Source organism: Nylanderia fulva, unplaced genomic scaffold (assembly GCF_048542155.1).
Source record: "Nylanderia fulva isolate GAGA-0341 unplaced genomic scaffold, ASM4854215v1 Scaffold33, whole genome shotgun sequence".
In the NCBI taxonomy this organism is placed as follows: Eukaryota; Metazoa; Arthropoda; class Insecta; order Hymenoptera; family Formicidae; genus Nylanderia; species Nylanderia fulva.
In genome coordinates, this window is record NW_028190400.1 from 3,350 (window position 1) to 21,326 (window position 17,977).

Below are 17,977 nucleotides of genomic sequence, written 5' to 3' on the forward strand. Positions count from 1 at the left end.
TTTTTATATGCTATTGAATTTTAATACATACAATTTTGATTATATGTATTTTAATTGATTATATTTATAAGTATTTTTATATTATCTTAAAAAGACTGCATAGAATTATTTGTGCGACACTCTTATATGTATGTATAATTAATAGGGACCAACTACACATTTTTTTTTCCACTGAATAAAAACAATCTCAATATTAAAATTAAATTATAAAAAAGATACTGTGATATTTTATTGATGAGAAATGTACATTTATAATTGTATTAAATACAAAAATAAACATGCCATGAATTACTATATATACATATTTTCATAATTATCAAACTTAAAAATATAATATTGTTACCAAAGAAGAAAGCACTATTTAAAAACTCTAAAAGTTCATAATTTGTTAAATTAGTAATTAAATACTGCATTTTGTATAATTTTTAAGCTTTATTCTTTTATTTTTCTTTATTTAATTGAATAGATATTAACATCCAATGTAGCATACAGATTAAATTAACAACCAAAAAAATAAATCTTAACTTTGAAATATATTTTTGTTTCTTTTAAATATCAATCAACTGGATTGTGTACTACTATTAATATGAATTCTTTATCTGGTTCCATCATAATTTTGTTTTTTGCTACGTATGCGCAAGAAAGTTAAATCATTTGTTGGATTCAAGTCACGTACGACAGAACGAGCTTTATCTGACAATTGACTTATCAAACCTGCGTATTGAACTGTTGTCGTATTATCTAATGTTGACTTTATAGGAATACCTAAAACAAATATAATTTTATAAATTTTTGTTTACAACTACAAGTAAATCATGTCAATGATCTCATGTAATACCTTCTGCATTCACCACTATTGTTCCAACTACCCTTTTATGAGACTGAATTTGTTTCATAGTTTCTTCAACCTCTTATAAATTATTTCATCGAAATTTATTAATAAAATTTTTATTTTAAATATTCCAATAACGGAAGCAAATCATATGGAATAAATGCGTTCTTTAATTGTAGGCTGCATATGTGGTGGATGACTGTAAGTCCGACAAAATTCCAATATTCCATGGGAATCTATCAAAATCTATATTGTCATACTTAGCCAATGTATTACACAATATATTATGGTATATACAGGCCAGATGCTTGCAATGACACTGAGCAATAAGATCCTTGCCACTACAATCACAATGATAAAAATGATTAAATAAATTTAAAATAAATTTAAAAAAATATATTATTTTGATACAAAGTGTGTGATGAATAATATTTAATTTTGTATATTAATTATTGGATATATATGTACCTGCAATAAGAAAATGCCAGAAAAATTGTAAAATAGTTCCTATAGCACTGATATTAGATTTATCTTGTTAAGCTAATCGAATGCTGCGATGATAACTAGCCATTGCCCAACCCATGCTCACAAGTGAGCTGATAATGCTACCTGCTTGATGTACAACTGAAAAAAATATAGAAGCTAATTAAGAAAATTATTAAAAATATATGCATACTCATACATAGGCATTTATATAATTGAAATATTATTGAAATAATAGCAAAATATCTGATTTTGTATCACAGACTGTAAACTTGCACATAAATTATTATGACAATAAATTTGCAAATAATAACATTAAAATTGAATGTAAAAATTGAAATTGAAAATATCTAACCCCGCACGCTGTCAATATAGCGGAGGGCAACTATTATTAAAAATATATGCATACTCATACATAGGCATTTATATAATTGAAATATTATTGAAATATTATGACAATAAATTTGCAAATAATAACATTAAAATTGAATGTAAAAATTGAAATTGAAAATATCTAACCCCGCACGTTGAAATTGAAATTGAAATTGAAAATATCTAACCCCGCACGCTGTCAATATAGCGGAGGGCAACTATCGCCGTCTGTTGTAAAACGTGCGAGATGGACATTTCCAATACATGCATCTATTCATGTGTTGTGTACGTGTGATATATGTGTGCGCATGTGTTGTATACGTGTGAATACGTGTAGCACGATACTACTATGTATGCGTGGTCGATGATGATAATGACGGGGACGTTTCTTAAAAGAAATTTTTCATATTTCGACTTTGCAATTATATATCTCTGCTTATAAATCACGTAGAGCAGAAATAAAGACACTTTTATTATATAATTCAAACTCAATCTATCGATTTAAGTCTAGTATAAACTCGATTGCTTCAGCCGTTATTGAGAATTCGAAATATTATAAAGACTCAAATGTCCGACTCGCGTTAAGATACACGGTGTCTCGGCTACGCCCTTAACTGGTCGCGAGACACTACCGTGTCTCTTGATATCAAGAGACACGGTAGTGTCAAGTCAAAAAGCGAAGCTTTGCGCAGCGAGGCACACCGTGTATTATAACGCGAGTCTGACATCTGAGAACATCATATATTTCAATTATGCAATTAACGGCTGAAGCGATCAAGTTCTTATTATGCTCAATCGATAGATTAGGTTTGAATTATAGAAGAAAGTGCCTTTATTTTTTCTCTATGTGCTTTATTAACGGAGATATTATAATCTAAATTTTGTTTTTCTTAAAAATTGTTATAAATTTTGGTCATCGTCATCAACGTCGTCGACCCTCTCAATGCGCATGTATTTGACAATGTCCATTTCGAGCATTCATTGCAAGATAGCGTTGATGTCGCTCCATGAATTATGTTTTGACACATTGATTGACATAGGTTCAGTTTAACCTACATACATAAATTGAATCTTTTGATTTGAATAAGATAGCAGTGCAATAAATAATTATAATAGAATGGTATGTGTATCAAAAAATTTTATTTTAAAATAAATATAATATATCATATATAATATGTAGTATTGCTTTTTATATGTATGTAGTATAGTATTGTATTGTAAAATCTTGTTATTTTTTTTAAATCTAAATTTTGTAATACTATACTACATACATATGATATGCAATATTACATATTTCTTTTAAATTTAAATTTTGCAATATTATGCTACATACATATGATATGCGATAACACATATGTGATTTTCTTTTATAACCTTTTCTGTCACATTACCATCCCGTTATTTTTTTATTCATTCAATCATTCATTCAGATGTATGTAATTATTGCTATAAAATAAGAAAGTGAATATAAATTAATAATTTATAATTAATAAAATGTAAATATTAATGTAATAAAAATTTGATAATTTAAATCATTATTATGAAGTACTCAGAGTTATCAAAAATGTATATATTATAATTTTTTTCTTTACATTTTATTTATTATATAATATTAGCTTTTGTTTGCTTATTTTTTAGCAATAATTATATATTTATGAAGAAATAGTAGGATGGTAGCGTTATGAGATGTTGTTATGAAAGAAAATCAAATATGTGTTATCGCATATCATAGGAGTATCTAACATTTGGGTCGAAGTTGATGATGCACTAGTTAAAAAAAACAGTGGCCTAGAGGTGCTAAAAATATTTATATAATATTTTTACAAAAGATGGCTAATAAATAATATATATAGCATATGAAATAATGACGAGGGTGATGGCGGATTCTTTGCTTTCTTATTTTAAATTATAAAAAATATATATACTACAAAAAGGAATGATATCCATAAAAAAAATACCTTTTTTAAAAAAAAAGGTAAAAAAAGGGCGCCAAGTTTATGCGTCATGTGTTAAAGTGTTTTATAAAAAATATAAAACTTTTATGTTGTAAAATTAATATTTCTAAAAAAAAAAATGATATCTAAAAGTTGCGCCAAATGAATAAATATTTATAAAAAAAATTGAAAATTAGAAACTTATGCAAAAATTAAAAAATTAATACAAAATAAAAAAAATTAAAAAATTTTAGTTAAAAAAACTTGGCGCTGCTCAATTTCAAAATTACTGCAATGAATCTTATCTATAATATATATTAAAGTAACAAATAATTAATTTATGGCAATATATCTTAACGTAACAAATAAACTACTAAACAATTTATTTAATTTGAAAGTACAAAAAATATTTGTAATGTAAATATGTACAGAGTTAGTTTATTAGCATAGTGGTTAATTAGTTATTGCAATAGGTATATCTTAAAGTTAAAACAAATAAAATTAATTCTATATAAACATTACTTTAATAACAAATAATTAATTTACTTAAAAAATTACATTATCATAATAACTGAAATATTAATGAACAATAAACTGAAACATAAATGTACATACAGAGTACGTTAATATTATTAGCACATTGTTTAATTTAGCAGCGCCAAGTTTTTTTAACTAAAATTTTTTAATTTTTTTTATTTTGTATTATTTTTTTAATTTTTGCATAAGTTTCTAATTTTCAATTTTTTTTTAGAAATATTAATTTTACAACATAAAAGTTTTATATTTTTTATAAAATTAATTTTACAACATAAAAGTTTTATATTTTTTATAAAACACTTTAACACATGACGCGTAAACTTGGCGCCTTTTTTTTACCTTTTTTTTAAAAAAGGTATTTTTTTTATGTAATGAAATATGATACTGAATTAATATGACCATAATTAAAAGTTTTAATGTCCCAAAATTGTAGATGCTCTTTTATATTAGGTAAATTTTTCACAGCTAATATATAAATTGCAAGTTATTATATTTCACTTTTACATATGTATTAAGATTGCCTTTTGTGACAAATCAAGATGCATGAATGTGTGTGATCAAGTCATAAAACTTTTACTAAATTATACAGTTTATTACTTTTTTATGAAAATAGTACTAATGACAATCAATTCACGTATAATACAGACATATTTCCAAATATGTCAAATATGTGCAAATACTTGTTTCTCCTTAAAATATACATATACGAATAATTAATTACTTGTGCCGGCTAGATTCATTGGATGCAATTTTGCGTCTTCTATGTCGCTTCTCAGATCTATAATATTGTTCAGACAAAGCTTAAAGTTTGGTCTATCATTCGCTGCAACGCTCCAGCAACGTTGCACCAACTGGTATAACGAGGATGGACAGTTGAGAGGTATCTGCAATCTGCCTCCAGTGCGTATGTAATCTATCACTTCGAGATTAGTTCTGGCAGGATAAGGTTGTTCGCCTAACGACATAATCTCCCACATTAGTACTCCGAATGACCAAACGTCACTATGAGAAGTAAATATTCCATCTACTATAGATTCCGGTGCCATCCAGCGAACAGGAAGCAGACCTTCTCTTTCCTAAAACAATTTTAGCGAAGTTAGATCTTTTATTCAAATTTTTGAAATAAATTTTCTTAAGTAGAAAACGTTTGCTAATATTTTCCATGATCATATATATAAATATAATAACTATATATATGTAGTTTTTATTTTTTTTTAATTCTATTTGACTTATTGTTAATAATATATAATATTTATAAAGACGCAAAAAATATATATACAATACATATAGAAATCAAATTTGAAAAAGTTTTATTTGTTTTTAATTAATTGTGTTTACCTTGCGATAATAGTCATCTCTATAAATATCTCTAGCAAGTCCGAAATCGCCGATTTTAACGATACGATTTTCGCGATCTCTCGCAGACACTAAACAATTTCGGCACGCGAGATCTCTATGTACAAAGCGCAGCTCTTCCAAATAACAACAGCCTCGCGCAACATCTTCGCACATAGCAAGCAAGTCTTGTACACGCAAAGCGTGTAAATCAGAAGATTGCAATATTCGATGCTCTCTCAAATATTTTTGCAGATCACTTTCCATTAATTCCAACACAAGTAACGGAGAATCCTCGTCTAAGCAGACGGCTAGTAATCTTAGCACATGTTTATGTCTAAAGTGATTCATAAGCCTTGCCTCTTGCAAGAATTTCTTTTTCTCTTCTTTTGAAGCACATTTTTCTAACGTCTTTATGGCAACAGATGTCTCCGAGTCCGATTTTTCTAAATCTTTGACAATCCCTTGAAACACCTGCGAATTATTAAAAATAAATATAATCTTAATTAAAAACATTAAATTTTAATTCGTGTAGCATTAAATCTTGCTTTAATTTTAAATAATTTAACGAAAGGAAATAAATCGCATATACATATATGATATATTGTTTCATATAAAAGCTTTGTGTAACTTAATCTCATAAAAAGTTGATTTATGTGATATTTGTTAAGAAATGTGTATTTCTCATTTTTATACATATATAAATGTAAATAGTTTAAAATATGATGTTAAGAAAATTAGTTCTTACCATTCCGAATGCGCCTCTACCAAGAAGTTTTGTTAGTGTGATTTGCTTACGTTTTATTTTGGTCAACATAAATTTATTGGGATTATGTTGTAACGTAGAAGTATATAGCATATTAAGATGAACGTTTCCGATAGGTATTTCATGTAGAATCGCTAATTCTTTGTCGGGTATTATCGTAGTTAAAACTTGCTCGTTACTTTCTCTGCGTCGTCGAGACACTATTAGAAAATTACAATATATTTATCTAATAAAATTCATTGCATATTTTAAGTAACGTTTTTTAATAAATAAATTAAGTTTTTTTCAGAAAATTTGTATTTATATCTGTATGTATTTATCATAATCTGTAATTAAAGAATAAATATGTATCAAATACATATATGTACTTACAACGGTAAAAGTAGTAAATGCAGATTACGGTAACGATAGCGACAAGACTTATCGCCAATAATAAATAATGTTTAAGAGCTAGAGTACTGGAACCGTCATCTTTTTCACAAATATATAGTTTTTAATTTTTTTTACTTAAAAATTTACTTTTATTTCTACTTATAACTCATAATTATTATTGAAAATATTTAATTCTTAAAATTTTATAAACATTTTTATACTTATAAAATAGATAGATTATACTAAAATATTATCAAATTTGTTTACCAAGTGTTTGAAAAATAAAAAATTTTTTTTTAGGTGGCCATGTAAAGTTCTCGTACTCGGGATATGTCAGTGTCAAACAAAACTTGTATAAAGTTGCCGGTAGCAAATTTTTTATATAGCACATTACTGTTTCATTATTCGTCTCAAAGTTGTCTGCAATTTCCCACTTTTGCATCACATCATTTTTGTATTCTAATATGTAATGGATCGTCTGATTGACGGTAGGAATCCACGAAATATTCATACTGTTAATGCTAACTCCGCTCAAAGTTATGTTCGGTTCCGAGTACATGTGCACAATTTTTAAACTGTCATTATAGAGATTGCTGTAATTGCCTGGATACACACGCACATACACCAAGTATTTCTGATCTGGCAGCAACTGTTCAATTATTGTGAAAAATTTGTTGTCTGCCTTACGTTTATTAATAAATGGTTCTTTTATCGGTTGCGTGCTATTCGTCGAGCTAATGGATTCCCAATATACTTTATAAGTCACTATTGCACAATTCAGTTTCGTTGGTGGCGTCCAAGAAACTGCCGCTATAGTAGATGTTAGAACCTGAACCATTACATTTTCCGGTGCATTTAGCTTGTCCACGTTAGTTCTCACTATTTGTTCCGAATCAAATTGCAGATCCATTGATAATTGATCAGAATAAAAATTGCTTAGGGCTAGTTTTAGCTTGTATTCTGTAAACGGTGTTAAATTCTGAATTTCATAACGCCGCTCGTATGTCTCCCCATCGATTTTATCGAACTTGTTAAGACTATTGTTCAAACAATAGCTTATGAGGATGGTATATTTATTGGATGGTAGGTTGTTTTTGCATCCACTTTTAGAAATCGGTTCTGGTAAGTTCAAGACGATACTGTTCGCTGTTATTCTTACTATTATGAAAGTATAATTTTTGTCAGGCGTAAGACACTCCGTCCGAGGGTATGGTTGTAATGATTTACTGAAAGATGTCATATAATATAAGTAATTCTTGCTTTTTACTATTTGTACGTATTTCAATGCGTTTTTTTCACTGTCAATAAGTGCGTATTTCTTTTTTAAAATATAGATATAATGTTGTTCGAATAGTGGGTTCGTAAATGCGTAAATGTTTTCTTTGTCAGTTGTTAAGCGTGGATTAAGCTGTGTGTTCGTTTCAGCGATTACAATTATGTTGCATTTGTTTAACTTAAGATCCGCTACAATTAATTCATTTTTTTTTATCCAATATATTAGCGACTCTTCTATTTTTGTGGTGTCAAATATTGTTTCAACTATAGTTCTCAAGTTTGGTATTTTATATCGACAGAAGGTCATATTGCTTTTTAGAACAGATTCCACATTTTTTCCGTTAAGATCCGATTTCATTATTACATACTGGTTATCTAAACCATGTTCTATCCAATATAACAATCTGAAAAATATATGAATTATTCTATATATGATTGCTGTAAAATATTAGTTTAATCAGACACATAAATGAAGATAAGATATAAATGTTTTAAATTCTTACAAACTTATAATGATTAATAATTTTATGATTTTCTATTCTGATCTTTATTACAATATCATAGTTAATGAAATAAAATTAGAAAATAATATTAATTCTTAACTGAAAGAGACGAAAATGTTTACTTTTTTAAGTGAATGAAAATTAGCATACCCTATGGATGGTAGTATTGTTAAATAAATATCATTTTTTCTGCTCAAAATCTTGTCATATTTGAATGTGCCATTTTCCCGCATTGTTAAGTCCAGCTTTATAATGTAAGTGGTGTTTGTTCGTTCATATTCTACCCAGTATAGATTTCTTCCTATCCAGTCAATACACAGATTGTATACATTCTTTTTTAAGTTAATTATTTTTGTGCTAATGTTGTTATTTATATTCCATGTCATTAGCTTTTTTGTAAAGGTATAATCTTCGTAATCGATCCAATAAATGTTATGTCCCACTGCCGAATGAATGAACTTTGACATTGCTGTAGAATTGTCAAAAAGATCGACGTAGGTTTTTGAATCTAAATCAAATATTTGGACACCTTTTTTCGATCTAATCAGTAATTTAGGTATCGGATTTTCATGTGTCGATGATACATTCATTAAATTCGTATAAGGACCAACACCAGTTTTAGTATGCATTCGCACACGGAAATAGTACGTCGTGTTGGGTTTTAGATTATGCTTTATGCACTCCATTGTAGTTACGATCCTTCTATCGTCGCAGATTTCAATCTTTTTTTGATTCTCGATAAACCAACACTGCACTGTGTATCCTTTTATCCAGGTCTCGTCTAGTTAAAGTTAAAAAGATAAAAGTTAAGTTAAAAAGTTAAATAATTTTACTTAACTTATAGTTACATTTTTAGACTCTTAACTTTTAACTTAATTCAGTTATATTTTATCAGTAACTATTAACTTTTGATTTAACTTTTTTGAAGTTTTTTTGTTCTCATACAAAACGAGCCATATTTCATGTGAATTTGATTATTTCTCGATCTCTCTTTATTATACCAAACGTTGGTTCTGGGGCTCAATTCTTGAATTCATTCGCAAGAGAAACGTATGCATAAATTCAGTTCTTACAGAAAAGTTGCAAGTTGATTGGCTAAAAGCTATGCAATAGCCAATAAACTTGCAACTTTTCTGTAAAAAATGAATTTACGCATACATTCCTCTTGCGAATAAATTCAATTTTTGAGCCTCTAAATTTGCAATTTACGTGATCGCGAGTCTTTGAAATTTTGTGCAAAGACGCAATGAATGTTTACATTGTGGACGAATCTGATTCGTCTACGTCGAATGAAAAAGATTTCGATTTGATTTTAAAACAATTTTAATTTTTAATTTTTTAATTATTTTTTATTATTAACTTAACTTTTAATTCAATTAATTTTATTATGGATTGACTTGCATCTTAACTAAGTTAAATTTTCAAGACAGTTAACTATAACTTAACTTAATTAAGAAAAAATTAACTTACCCAACTTTATTGCTTGTATCATTTCTTTTGTAAATTCAGGTAGGCCCCATCTATAAGATAAATTTTAGTCTTTTTATATATAATAACTTTATCACTATTAATATTTTTATATGTATATATATTATTAAATTTAAGAAAAAGAAGGAATATAGATTATAAAAATTTAGATTTAAATTCATTACCTGAATGTTACAGAAATGTCTTTTTTATTTAGGAATTTGTCGAACTCTACAAATGCTCTTGGCTTGCTCGGAATGCTTTCTAGAAATTTTAAGACAATATATTTTGTACATATTAATATGTACAAAAACATTAAGTTGATCAATAAATTAAATCTATAAATTACAAAAATAAAGTGAAAATAAAGGAAAAAGGAAAAATGAACGTATATTATAAATTTAACAGCAAATATTGATTTTTAAAATAATAAAATAATATTATACAAAAAATGTCTTTGTGTATATTTTAAAATTTAGAAAAGTAATTGTTAATCCAGAATCAAAAGAAATAGAAACTTTCAATAAAGCGCTAAACGTTTTTCTAAAATTTTCTATTTATTCACAAAAAATATATTATTTGCGACTACTTTAAAATTAACGAACGAATAAAATAATGAAATTAATGGCGTGATCTTGAATTTTACTTTTATTTTATATACAAAATATGAATTTTTTTGCTCTTAGCATCAGAATAAATTATATATCGTCTTTGTTATTAAAAAATATTTTGATATTTTTAAAAATTTTCACTCTTTCTTGAATTTAAATTATATGTCGGAAAAACTTTTTTTATCGTTCTATGTATTTATTGCATCTTACCAATAGATCCTGGATTCATAGACATATTTGCAAATGTAACTTCATCGACTTCATTTTTTATAGTCACGCTATCAAAATGATTGTGATCAGGCTGGAAATTTTGTAAAATGTGATGATTGTGGTTTTTGAGCATATCCTTAATAATAAAATATATATAGCATATAATAAAATGAGTGAAGCAGTTAAACATAAAATTCCACGGTACTTTTAATGATAAATAACAACATATTATATGTAGAAATATATATAAGTAAGATTCTCAGCGAGAAATAAATGATCAAATCGACGTCGAATCAAAAAAAGGTAAAAAAAGGCGACCAGTTAAGAGCACGCCATTAACAAAAATTATTTATTGCAAACCCATGTAGAATCCTATATTGCAAACCCATGTAGAATCCTAGGCAAAATTAACCATTGCAAACCCATGTAGAATCGTACCCATTGCAAACCTATGTGGAATCCTATGAAAAATTAACCATTGCAAATCCATGTAGAATCTTATGAAAAATTAACCATTGCAAACCCATGTAGAATTGTATTAAAAATTATCCATTGCAAACTTATATGTAGAATCCTACATTGCAAACCCATGTACAATAGAATTGTATGAAAAATTATCGATTATAAACCCATGTACAATCGTAACAAAAGTAATGAAATAAAAAAAAATTGCGACAAGTGAAAGTAGAAACTTGTACCAGTGAAAAATTAAAGTTGCAGACATATATATAGTCGTATAATGAATCAGTAAAAATTTAAATTTGCAAATGTAGAATCGTACCATAAAAAAACTTATCTTTTAAAAAAAAAAGATAAACAAGATGCCAAGTCCATTAATATAAAATAAAAAGAAATAAAAAAATTGTAGTTAAAAAAACTGGGCGCGCTGCTAAATAATATTCTAATGATATTAAAATTAAATTGTTATTTTTAAACTCATTGCAGTTAAAATATGTTTTGTGTTTAAATTAATTAATGTTACTTTAAGGTGCATTGTAATTTTGAAACTTAGCAGCGCGCCCAGTTTTTTTAACTACAATTTTTTTATTTCTTTTTATTTTATATTAATGGACTTGGCATCTTGTTTATCTTTTTTTTTTAAAAGATAAGTTTCTTTATGGTACGATTCTACATTTGCAAATTTAAATTTTTACTGATTCATTATACGACTATATATATGTCTGCAACTTTAATTTTCCACTGGTACAAGTTTCTACTTTCACTTGTCGCAATTTTTTTTTATTTCATTACTTTTGTTACGATTGTACATGGGTTTATAATCGATAATTTTTCATACAATTCTATTGTACATGGGTTTGCAATGTAGGATTCTACATAAGTTTGCAATGGATAATTTTTAATACAATTCTACATGGGTTTGCAATGGTTAATTTTTCATAAGATTCTACATGGATTTGCAATGGTTAATTTTTCATAGGATTCCACATAGGTTTGCAATGGGTATGATTCTACATGGGTTTGCAATATAGGATTCTACATGGGTTTGCAATAAATAATTTTTGTTAATGGCGTGCCCTTAACTGGTCGCCTTTTTTTACCTTTTTTTAAAGGTGAGCTTTTAGAGATTATATCATTCATTTTTGTATATGTATATTTTCTCGCCTATTTCTACAGGGGGGTTAGGGGGAAATAAGCGAATTTAATAATTTCGGATTGAGATACATTTCCTGAAATAAATAAATCTTAGCAGTATGCTAAGAAAAAATTCATGTTTGCACATTATCTAGTAATTTAATAATTTAACATAAAAACTACATGACCGATTTTGATAAAATCTTCACCAGTACATTTGTATGAATATAGTGTGAATTATTTATGCTACAGCATTAAATTATAAAATTATTGTAAAAATTATAAAGCGTAAAGAACGTATTTTTCTGTACGACAAGCACATTTTTAGAAGTTGCAAGACGATTGCATATAGCCTACGTTACTTAGGAAGATCTAACTACTAGCTATTCAACAGAGAAAGATTTTTTTCAAATCGCCGATTGAGCAATTTCCGAGATTACCCCGAACAATGGAACAAACAAACTTTACCTCTTTATATATTAGTATAGATAATTTGAAATTTAATAATTAAATTGCAAATTACATAAAAATGAATAAAAACGTTAATAGACCAAATTTAATTATACAATTGATTTATATAATTTTTCTACTGTATGCTAAAATTGAATATAAACTTTTTCTTATACTTAAAATAGTTTTATTTAAAAAATTGTATGCATTTGTTTCTAAATAAGAACCAAATGGTTATGCCAGTCCTAATTTCCTAATTGTTATTCTGTATGTCTAGTACATACAAATCGAATATATATACTACAGTATTCGCAGACACATGTCTAAGAGCAACAATTGAACAATACATATCACATGAATATCTGCAAACTGTATGCGAACAAATGTTTTATACATGAATGCTATTTTTCGCTCGAAATGGAAAACCAAGGAAGAGATAAAATAATTCGTATTCGCACAAATAAATATTTTCAAACACAATTTCCTTTATCAAGCAGTAAATTTACTTTAATTGTAAATTGCTAATATAATAAATGTTCTCGAACCAGGCAGTCTTTTTTTTATGAAGACACATGACAATTAAGTATGAGTGAAATATATCGACTGTGCACAATCCGAAGACGGTGAATGTGGACATCGTCTATAAATTATTTTTCGTAGTCTACATGTATATAGATGCTGGACAAAAAGATATAATAAGACGGCAGGTAGAATAAGTTAGAAGATAGAAGTGTGAATGCTAATTGACTTTAATATTATTTTTTCAAGCAAAGTTTTATTTTATTGAAATATAATTATGCAAATATTAAGAGTTTTATCATCTTCCCGCTCAATAAAATATGCTAGATGTTGAACTTTGTTTCGCTAGAAAAATATGGGCGGGTAATAAGTAATCTTACCTTAACTAAAATAAGTACACAATAAATAAATATACAATTTTATTTTATAAACATTCTATGCACAAAATGTGATTTAATGTTTTCTATGCAAAATAAGATTCATTATTTATTGCCTTATACATTTTTTTAAAATAATGTTTCCAGCATCTATCGTATCATATTTTCTTTGTAAAGTAAGATTATCGCATCGTAACAAGTCACAAAGCCAAATAGAGTCCACAGCATATAAATATAATAATAATAATATAAATAGAATAATGAAATACTTATTGTTAGCATTTTCATATTTATATTTTTAAAATATGAAACTATCAATTATCAACGTTTATCGGTACTTTTTTCTTCATAACATATAGACATATATATTATATATAAATAAATTATGTCAAGGCTATCGAAAGTATGTTTTCTAATGTAAATAAATATCAAATAAATTCTTTGATCGAATTTGTCTCTAAATATCGACATCAATTTAGAGATGCACAATTTATTTTTTTTCTATTAATTTTCTATATTCATACAATAGAAACATTTATTATAAATATTCTCCTAAAGCCTTTCTTTATCAAAAAAAATTATTCCATAAAAAATATAAAATTTAAAGATTGGTATTTATATGCATGTTATAAGGTAGCAATTGCCAGTCATGTATATTTTATATTAATTTTTCTAATTTAGCATAATTTTTCTATAATTTTTTCATCATTTAAATTTTAAAGTATAAAAAATTATATATGTATATAAGTACCGTCCCACTACCGTATCCCACTACCGGGTACCGGTACGCACTCACCCACGCACTCACAAATTTATCGACCGATTTTCTCAAAATCGGTACCAAAATTTTCGAAATTTTTAGAGAATGGCTACTATATGATTTTTTTATTTTTACAACCCTACCCACTCACCCACAAAAATGTCATGTACAGAGAGATTTTGTAAATTAGAGAATTCTAAAATTGTGATATCTGGGGGAGGGAAAACAATTAAAAAAATTTTTTGATGTATTTCTACATAGCACAGACTTAGTTTGTCTGACCGCATATATGAAAAGATTGAATAAATTAAAATATTTAATAATATGTTATTAATACATTATTAGAAAACATTTAAGCCAGCGCAAAAATAATATATAAATTTAAAAAAATTAGACATGCTTTAAGGCCCGCGCGAAGTGCAGACCGAAAAGCTAGTATAGTATAAAGTATGAAATATGTATATAATATAAACGTTTTACGTCAAATATTGCAAGAAAATAATTTACATAAAAGAATTACATGTATATATAATGGTCTTATTAAAAAAATTAAGTTGATCTTGAAGACTCCTAAATTTGACAAAAAGGGTTATGGTTAAGATTCACTATAAAGCATTTCCCCCTAAACTCTAAAATTTTTGTATTTGACATTTTTTTTGTCATATTGCTTCTCTTTCGAGATAACTGCGTCAATTAATTAAAATATAACGACAAACAGAAGCAACAAAAAAGTAAATTATCAGAGCCGAAAATTAAAACATATATCGTGTGTGTGTGTGTGTGTATGTGTTAAACGAAGTGATACATATGCGAAATTTACGATTCCTTGATTTGAGCTTTCAAATCAATCACCTAAGTATCACTAATTTACGGTTAATTTAAGGATTTTCAGTGTGCTTTAAAATAATAAATAATTTTTATTTTCTAGTCCGTTATTTCTCACAATGATTTCTGGTAAGCTTCGAATACTATTGAATGTGCCTTTTAACTTTTCTTTGTTCAAGATGTTTTTTCATTCGGTATAATTACAACTAATATGTAACATGACATTGTAGGGAATGTAACCTACATACATGTTACATGCAAAGAGGTTACATGTCATCAAATCGGACATCTGATCTGACACATATACCTAACATCATGGATCATGGAGCGACATACTATCGCCGTCGGTTGTAAAACGTGCGAGATGGACATTTCCAATACATGCATCTATTCATGTGTTGTGTACGTGTGATATATGTGTGCGCATGTGTTGTATACGTGTGAATACGTGTAGCACGATACTATTATGTTTGCGTGGTCGATGATGATAATAATAATGATGACGAGGACGTTTCTTAAAAGAAATTTTTCATATTTCGACTTTGCAATTATATATCTCTGCTTACAAATCACGTAGAGCAGAAATAAAGACACTTTTATTATATAATTCAAACTCAATCTATCGATTAAGTCTAGTATAAACTCGATTGCTTCAGCCGTTATTGAGAATTCGAAATATTATAAAGAGTCAAATGTCCGACTCGCGTTAAGATACACGGTGTCTCGGCTACGCCCTTAACTGGTCGCGAGACACTACCGTGTCTCTTGATATCCAATCGCCGTTGATTCAACGATGAATCGTCGTCGAATTGACGTTGATTCGATATCATTTTTGGCTGGGTTATCATAAAGAAATAATATATATATCGAAATAAGTAAATTGAGCATAACATATTTTTCATTTTTGTAATAACCGCTTGATACTTATATTTAAACCTTTCATTCTTAAAATATAATGTATTAAAATATTGTATGATTCTATTTCTAAAAAAAAATATTCTTATTATTTTTCAACACATTTTTTGTGAAATGACAAACATAATTCTTATATCAAAATGAAAGGCAAGCAAAATAAGCTAATACGGTTTATTTGACAATTCATAATCGTTATCTTTTGACAAATGATATATTTGAAAATGTTACTCTCTTTTATTATTGAAGTAATTTTGTTAATGATTATAGATTACAGCTAATAATTTGTTTTTTTTTTTTTTTTTTTTTTTGAGAGTAGTTACTTAACTTTTTTAAGTAAGCGAGTTTACTTTTTAAGAATCCGTCCATTATGGTTAAAATTTCAATAACGTTTGTATTTCAAAAATGAAAATATTATTTTTTTAAATATTATCTTTTGTGTGTGTGTAAACTACTCCTACATTTATAGATCGATTTTCGAGAAATCCGTAGCAACATTTTCCTAATTTTCCGGGAATTGATCTTACGTGGCTTTTTTTGTTGCGTTTTTTTTCTTAAAAAAAATCAATAAGCACCAAATTCTGTCTGTTTGGAATTAAATGAAAAATCAAATAAAAAAAGAAACAAAAACAAAACCATATAAGCATTCACCTCAATAACATTAGAAATATTTTAGTATTTGTTTCACGAAAATTGATCCACGAATGTAGTAGTTCGCGATCGAACAGAGGAAATTATAAATAAATAAAAAAAGTTATATACAGGCTTTGAGGCCCGCGCTGTGTGCAGGCCGAAATTCTAGTTATATATATGTATATAAATTCAAGCAGATAGCTGATGATTGTTGTTACGTTTATTGATATAATTCGAATTCATTGTACCAATTAATCGACATTCCATTACATACAAATGCAGCTATTCTTGATACAAAAATAATTCTGACTTTTTGAATTAATTTTGTTAAATATAAATTAATTTACAAATTGTAATTACATAAATAATTATAAATATCTAGAAAAATAAAAAAAGTTTTTTAGGAATTGATGAAAAATCACATAAAATTCAGTTCAAGTGTCATATATGTGTATTAATGTAGATTACCAGAAAATCTCATACAAAAAGAAACGAACAGAAAATCTCATTAATTTTAATAATTATTATTCTTAAAAAATTGCAATTACGGAAATACAATAATATGTAATACAAGCAAGTTTTAATCATCTAAATTAACTTTTGTACTGTATACATTTATATTATAAATATAATAAAATTTTCAAGATTTATATTTTTTATAACATCGCATATACTCTTTAGTTTTGTAATAAATTTATTTTATTATACAATGTGTAATATTTTATTTTATAACACATTTTAGTTTACTTAAATAAACACTGCATTATTATTTATAAAATCTTGTAATATAATATTCAATTGTTATTTTTTAATAAAACAAAAAATCTCATACCTGCGTGAAATTTAAATTCGGGCACATGTCCGAATGGCATTTTTCCTGAAGATTATCCGAAACGGTATGATTCTTCGTCAAAATCGCAATAGCTGCCTTCGTCAGCATTAAACTTTTCAATAAAATATATAATCTCATCCCAAACATAATAATCTTCTTCGATGAACGTTTGCGCTCAATATATAGTAAGCAGTATTTTTTTACTTTATTATATGATTCAGATTTGCTAATCCACCCAAAAAAATTTTTTTATATGCTCGATGAATTCTTTAGAATCCAGTTTGCAAATTGCGGTGTTTTCAAATATTACATTTTAAGATTTTTTATGATCAATTCACAGTATGATATCAAATGAAAGAACTTTTAATAAGTAAATGGT

The 17,977-nt window shown here is 27.0% G+C and overlaps 1 protein-coding gene and 1 long non-coding RNA gene across 2 annotated transcripts; both read right to left on the reverse strand.

Moving 5' to 3' along the window:
* Nucleotides 1–283: 283 nt before the first annotated feature.
* Nucleotides 284–1,819, reverse strand: LOC146722326 (uncharacterized). The gene is made up of 3 exons (XR_014925207.1): nt 1,301–1,819; nt 839–1,173; nt 284–765 (listed from the first exon to the last, which is right to left on the reverse strand). It is a non-coding gene; the product is annotated as an uncharacterized LOC146722326 (long non-coding RNA).
* A 3,052-nt stretch (nt 1,820–4,871) lies between these two features.
* Nucleotides 4,872–10,830, reverse strand: LOC114933348 (proto-oncogene tyrosine-protein kinase ROS-like). The gene is made up of 9 exons (XM_085484999.1): nt 10,698–10,830; nt 10,062–10,140; nt 9,880–9,929; nt 8,560–9,190; nt 6,899–8,310; nt 6,632–6,730; nt 6,242–6,459; nt 5,497–5,967; nt 4,872–5,234 (listed from the first exon to the last, which is right to left on the reverse strand). The coding sequence occupies exons 1-9, from the start codon at nt 10,828–10,830 to the stop codon at nt 4,872–4,874; spliced, it is 3,456 nt and encodes a 1,151-aa protein (XP_085341125.1).
* Nucleotides 10,831–17,977: the final 7,147 nt, after the last annotated feature.

Excerpts from the sequence above, each read along its gene's own strand:
- LOC114933348 (XM_085484999.1), bottom strand. The coding sequence starts at position 10,830 with ATGCTCAAAAACCACAATCATCACATTTTACAAAATTTCCAGCCTGAT. Across the intron at positions 9,930-10,061 it reads GACATTTCTGTAACATTCAG|ATGGGGCCTACCTGAATTTA; the intron begins GTAATGAATTTA and ends TTTATCTTATAG. Across the intron at positions 6,460-6,631 it reads CATTTACTACTTTTACCGTT|TGTCTCGACGACGCAGAGAA; the intron begins GTAAGTACATAT and ends ATTTTCTAATAG.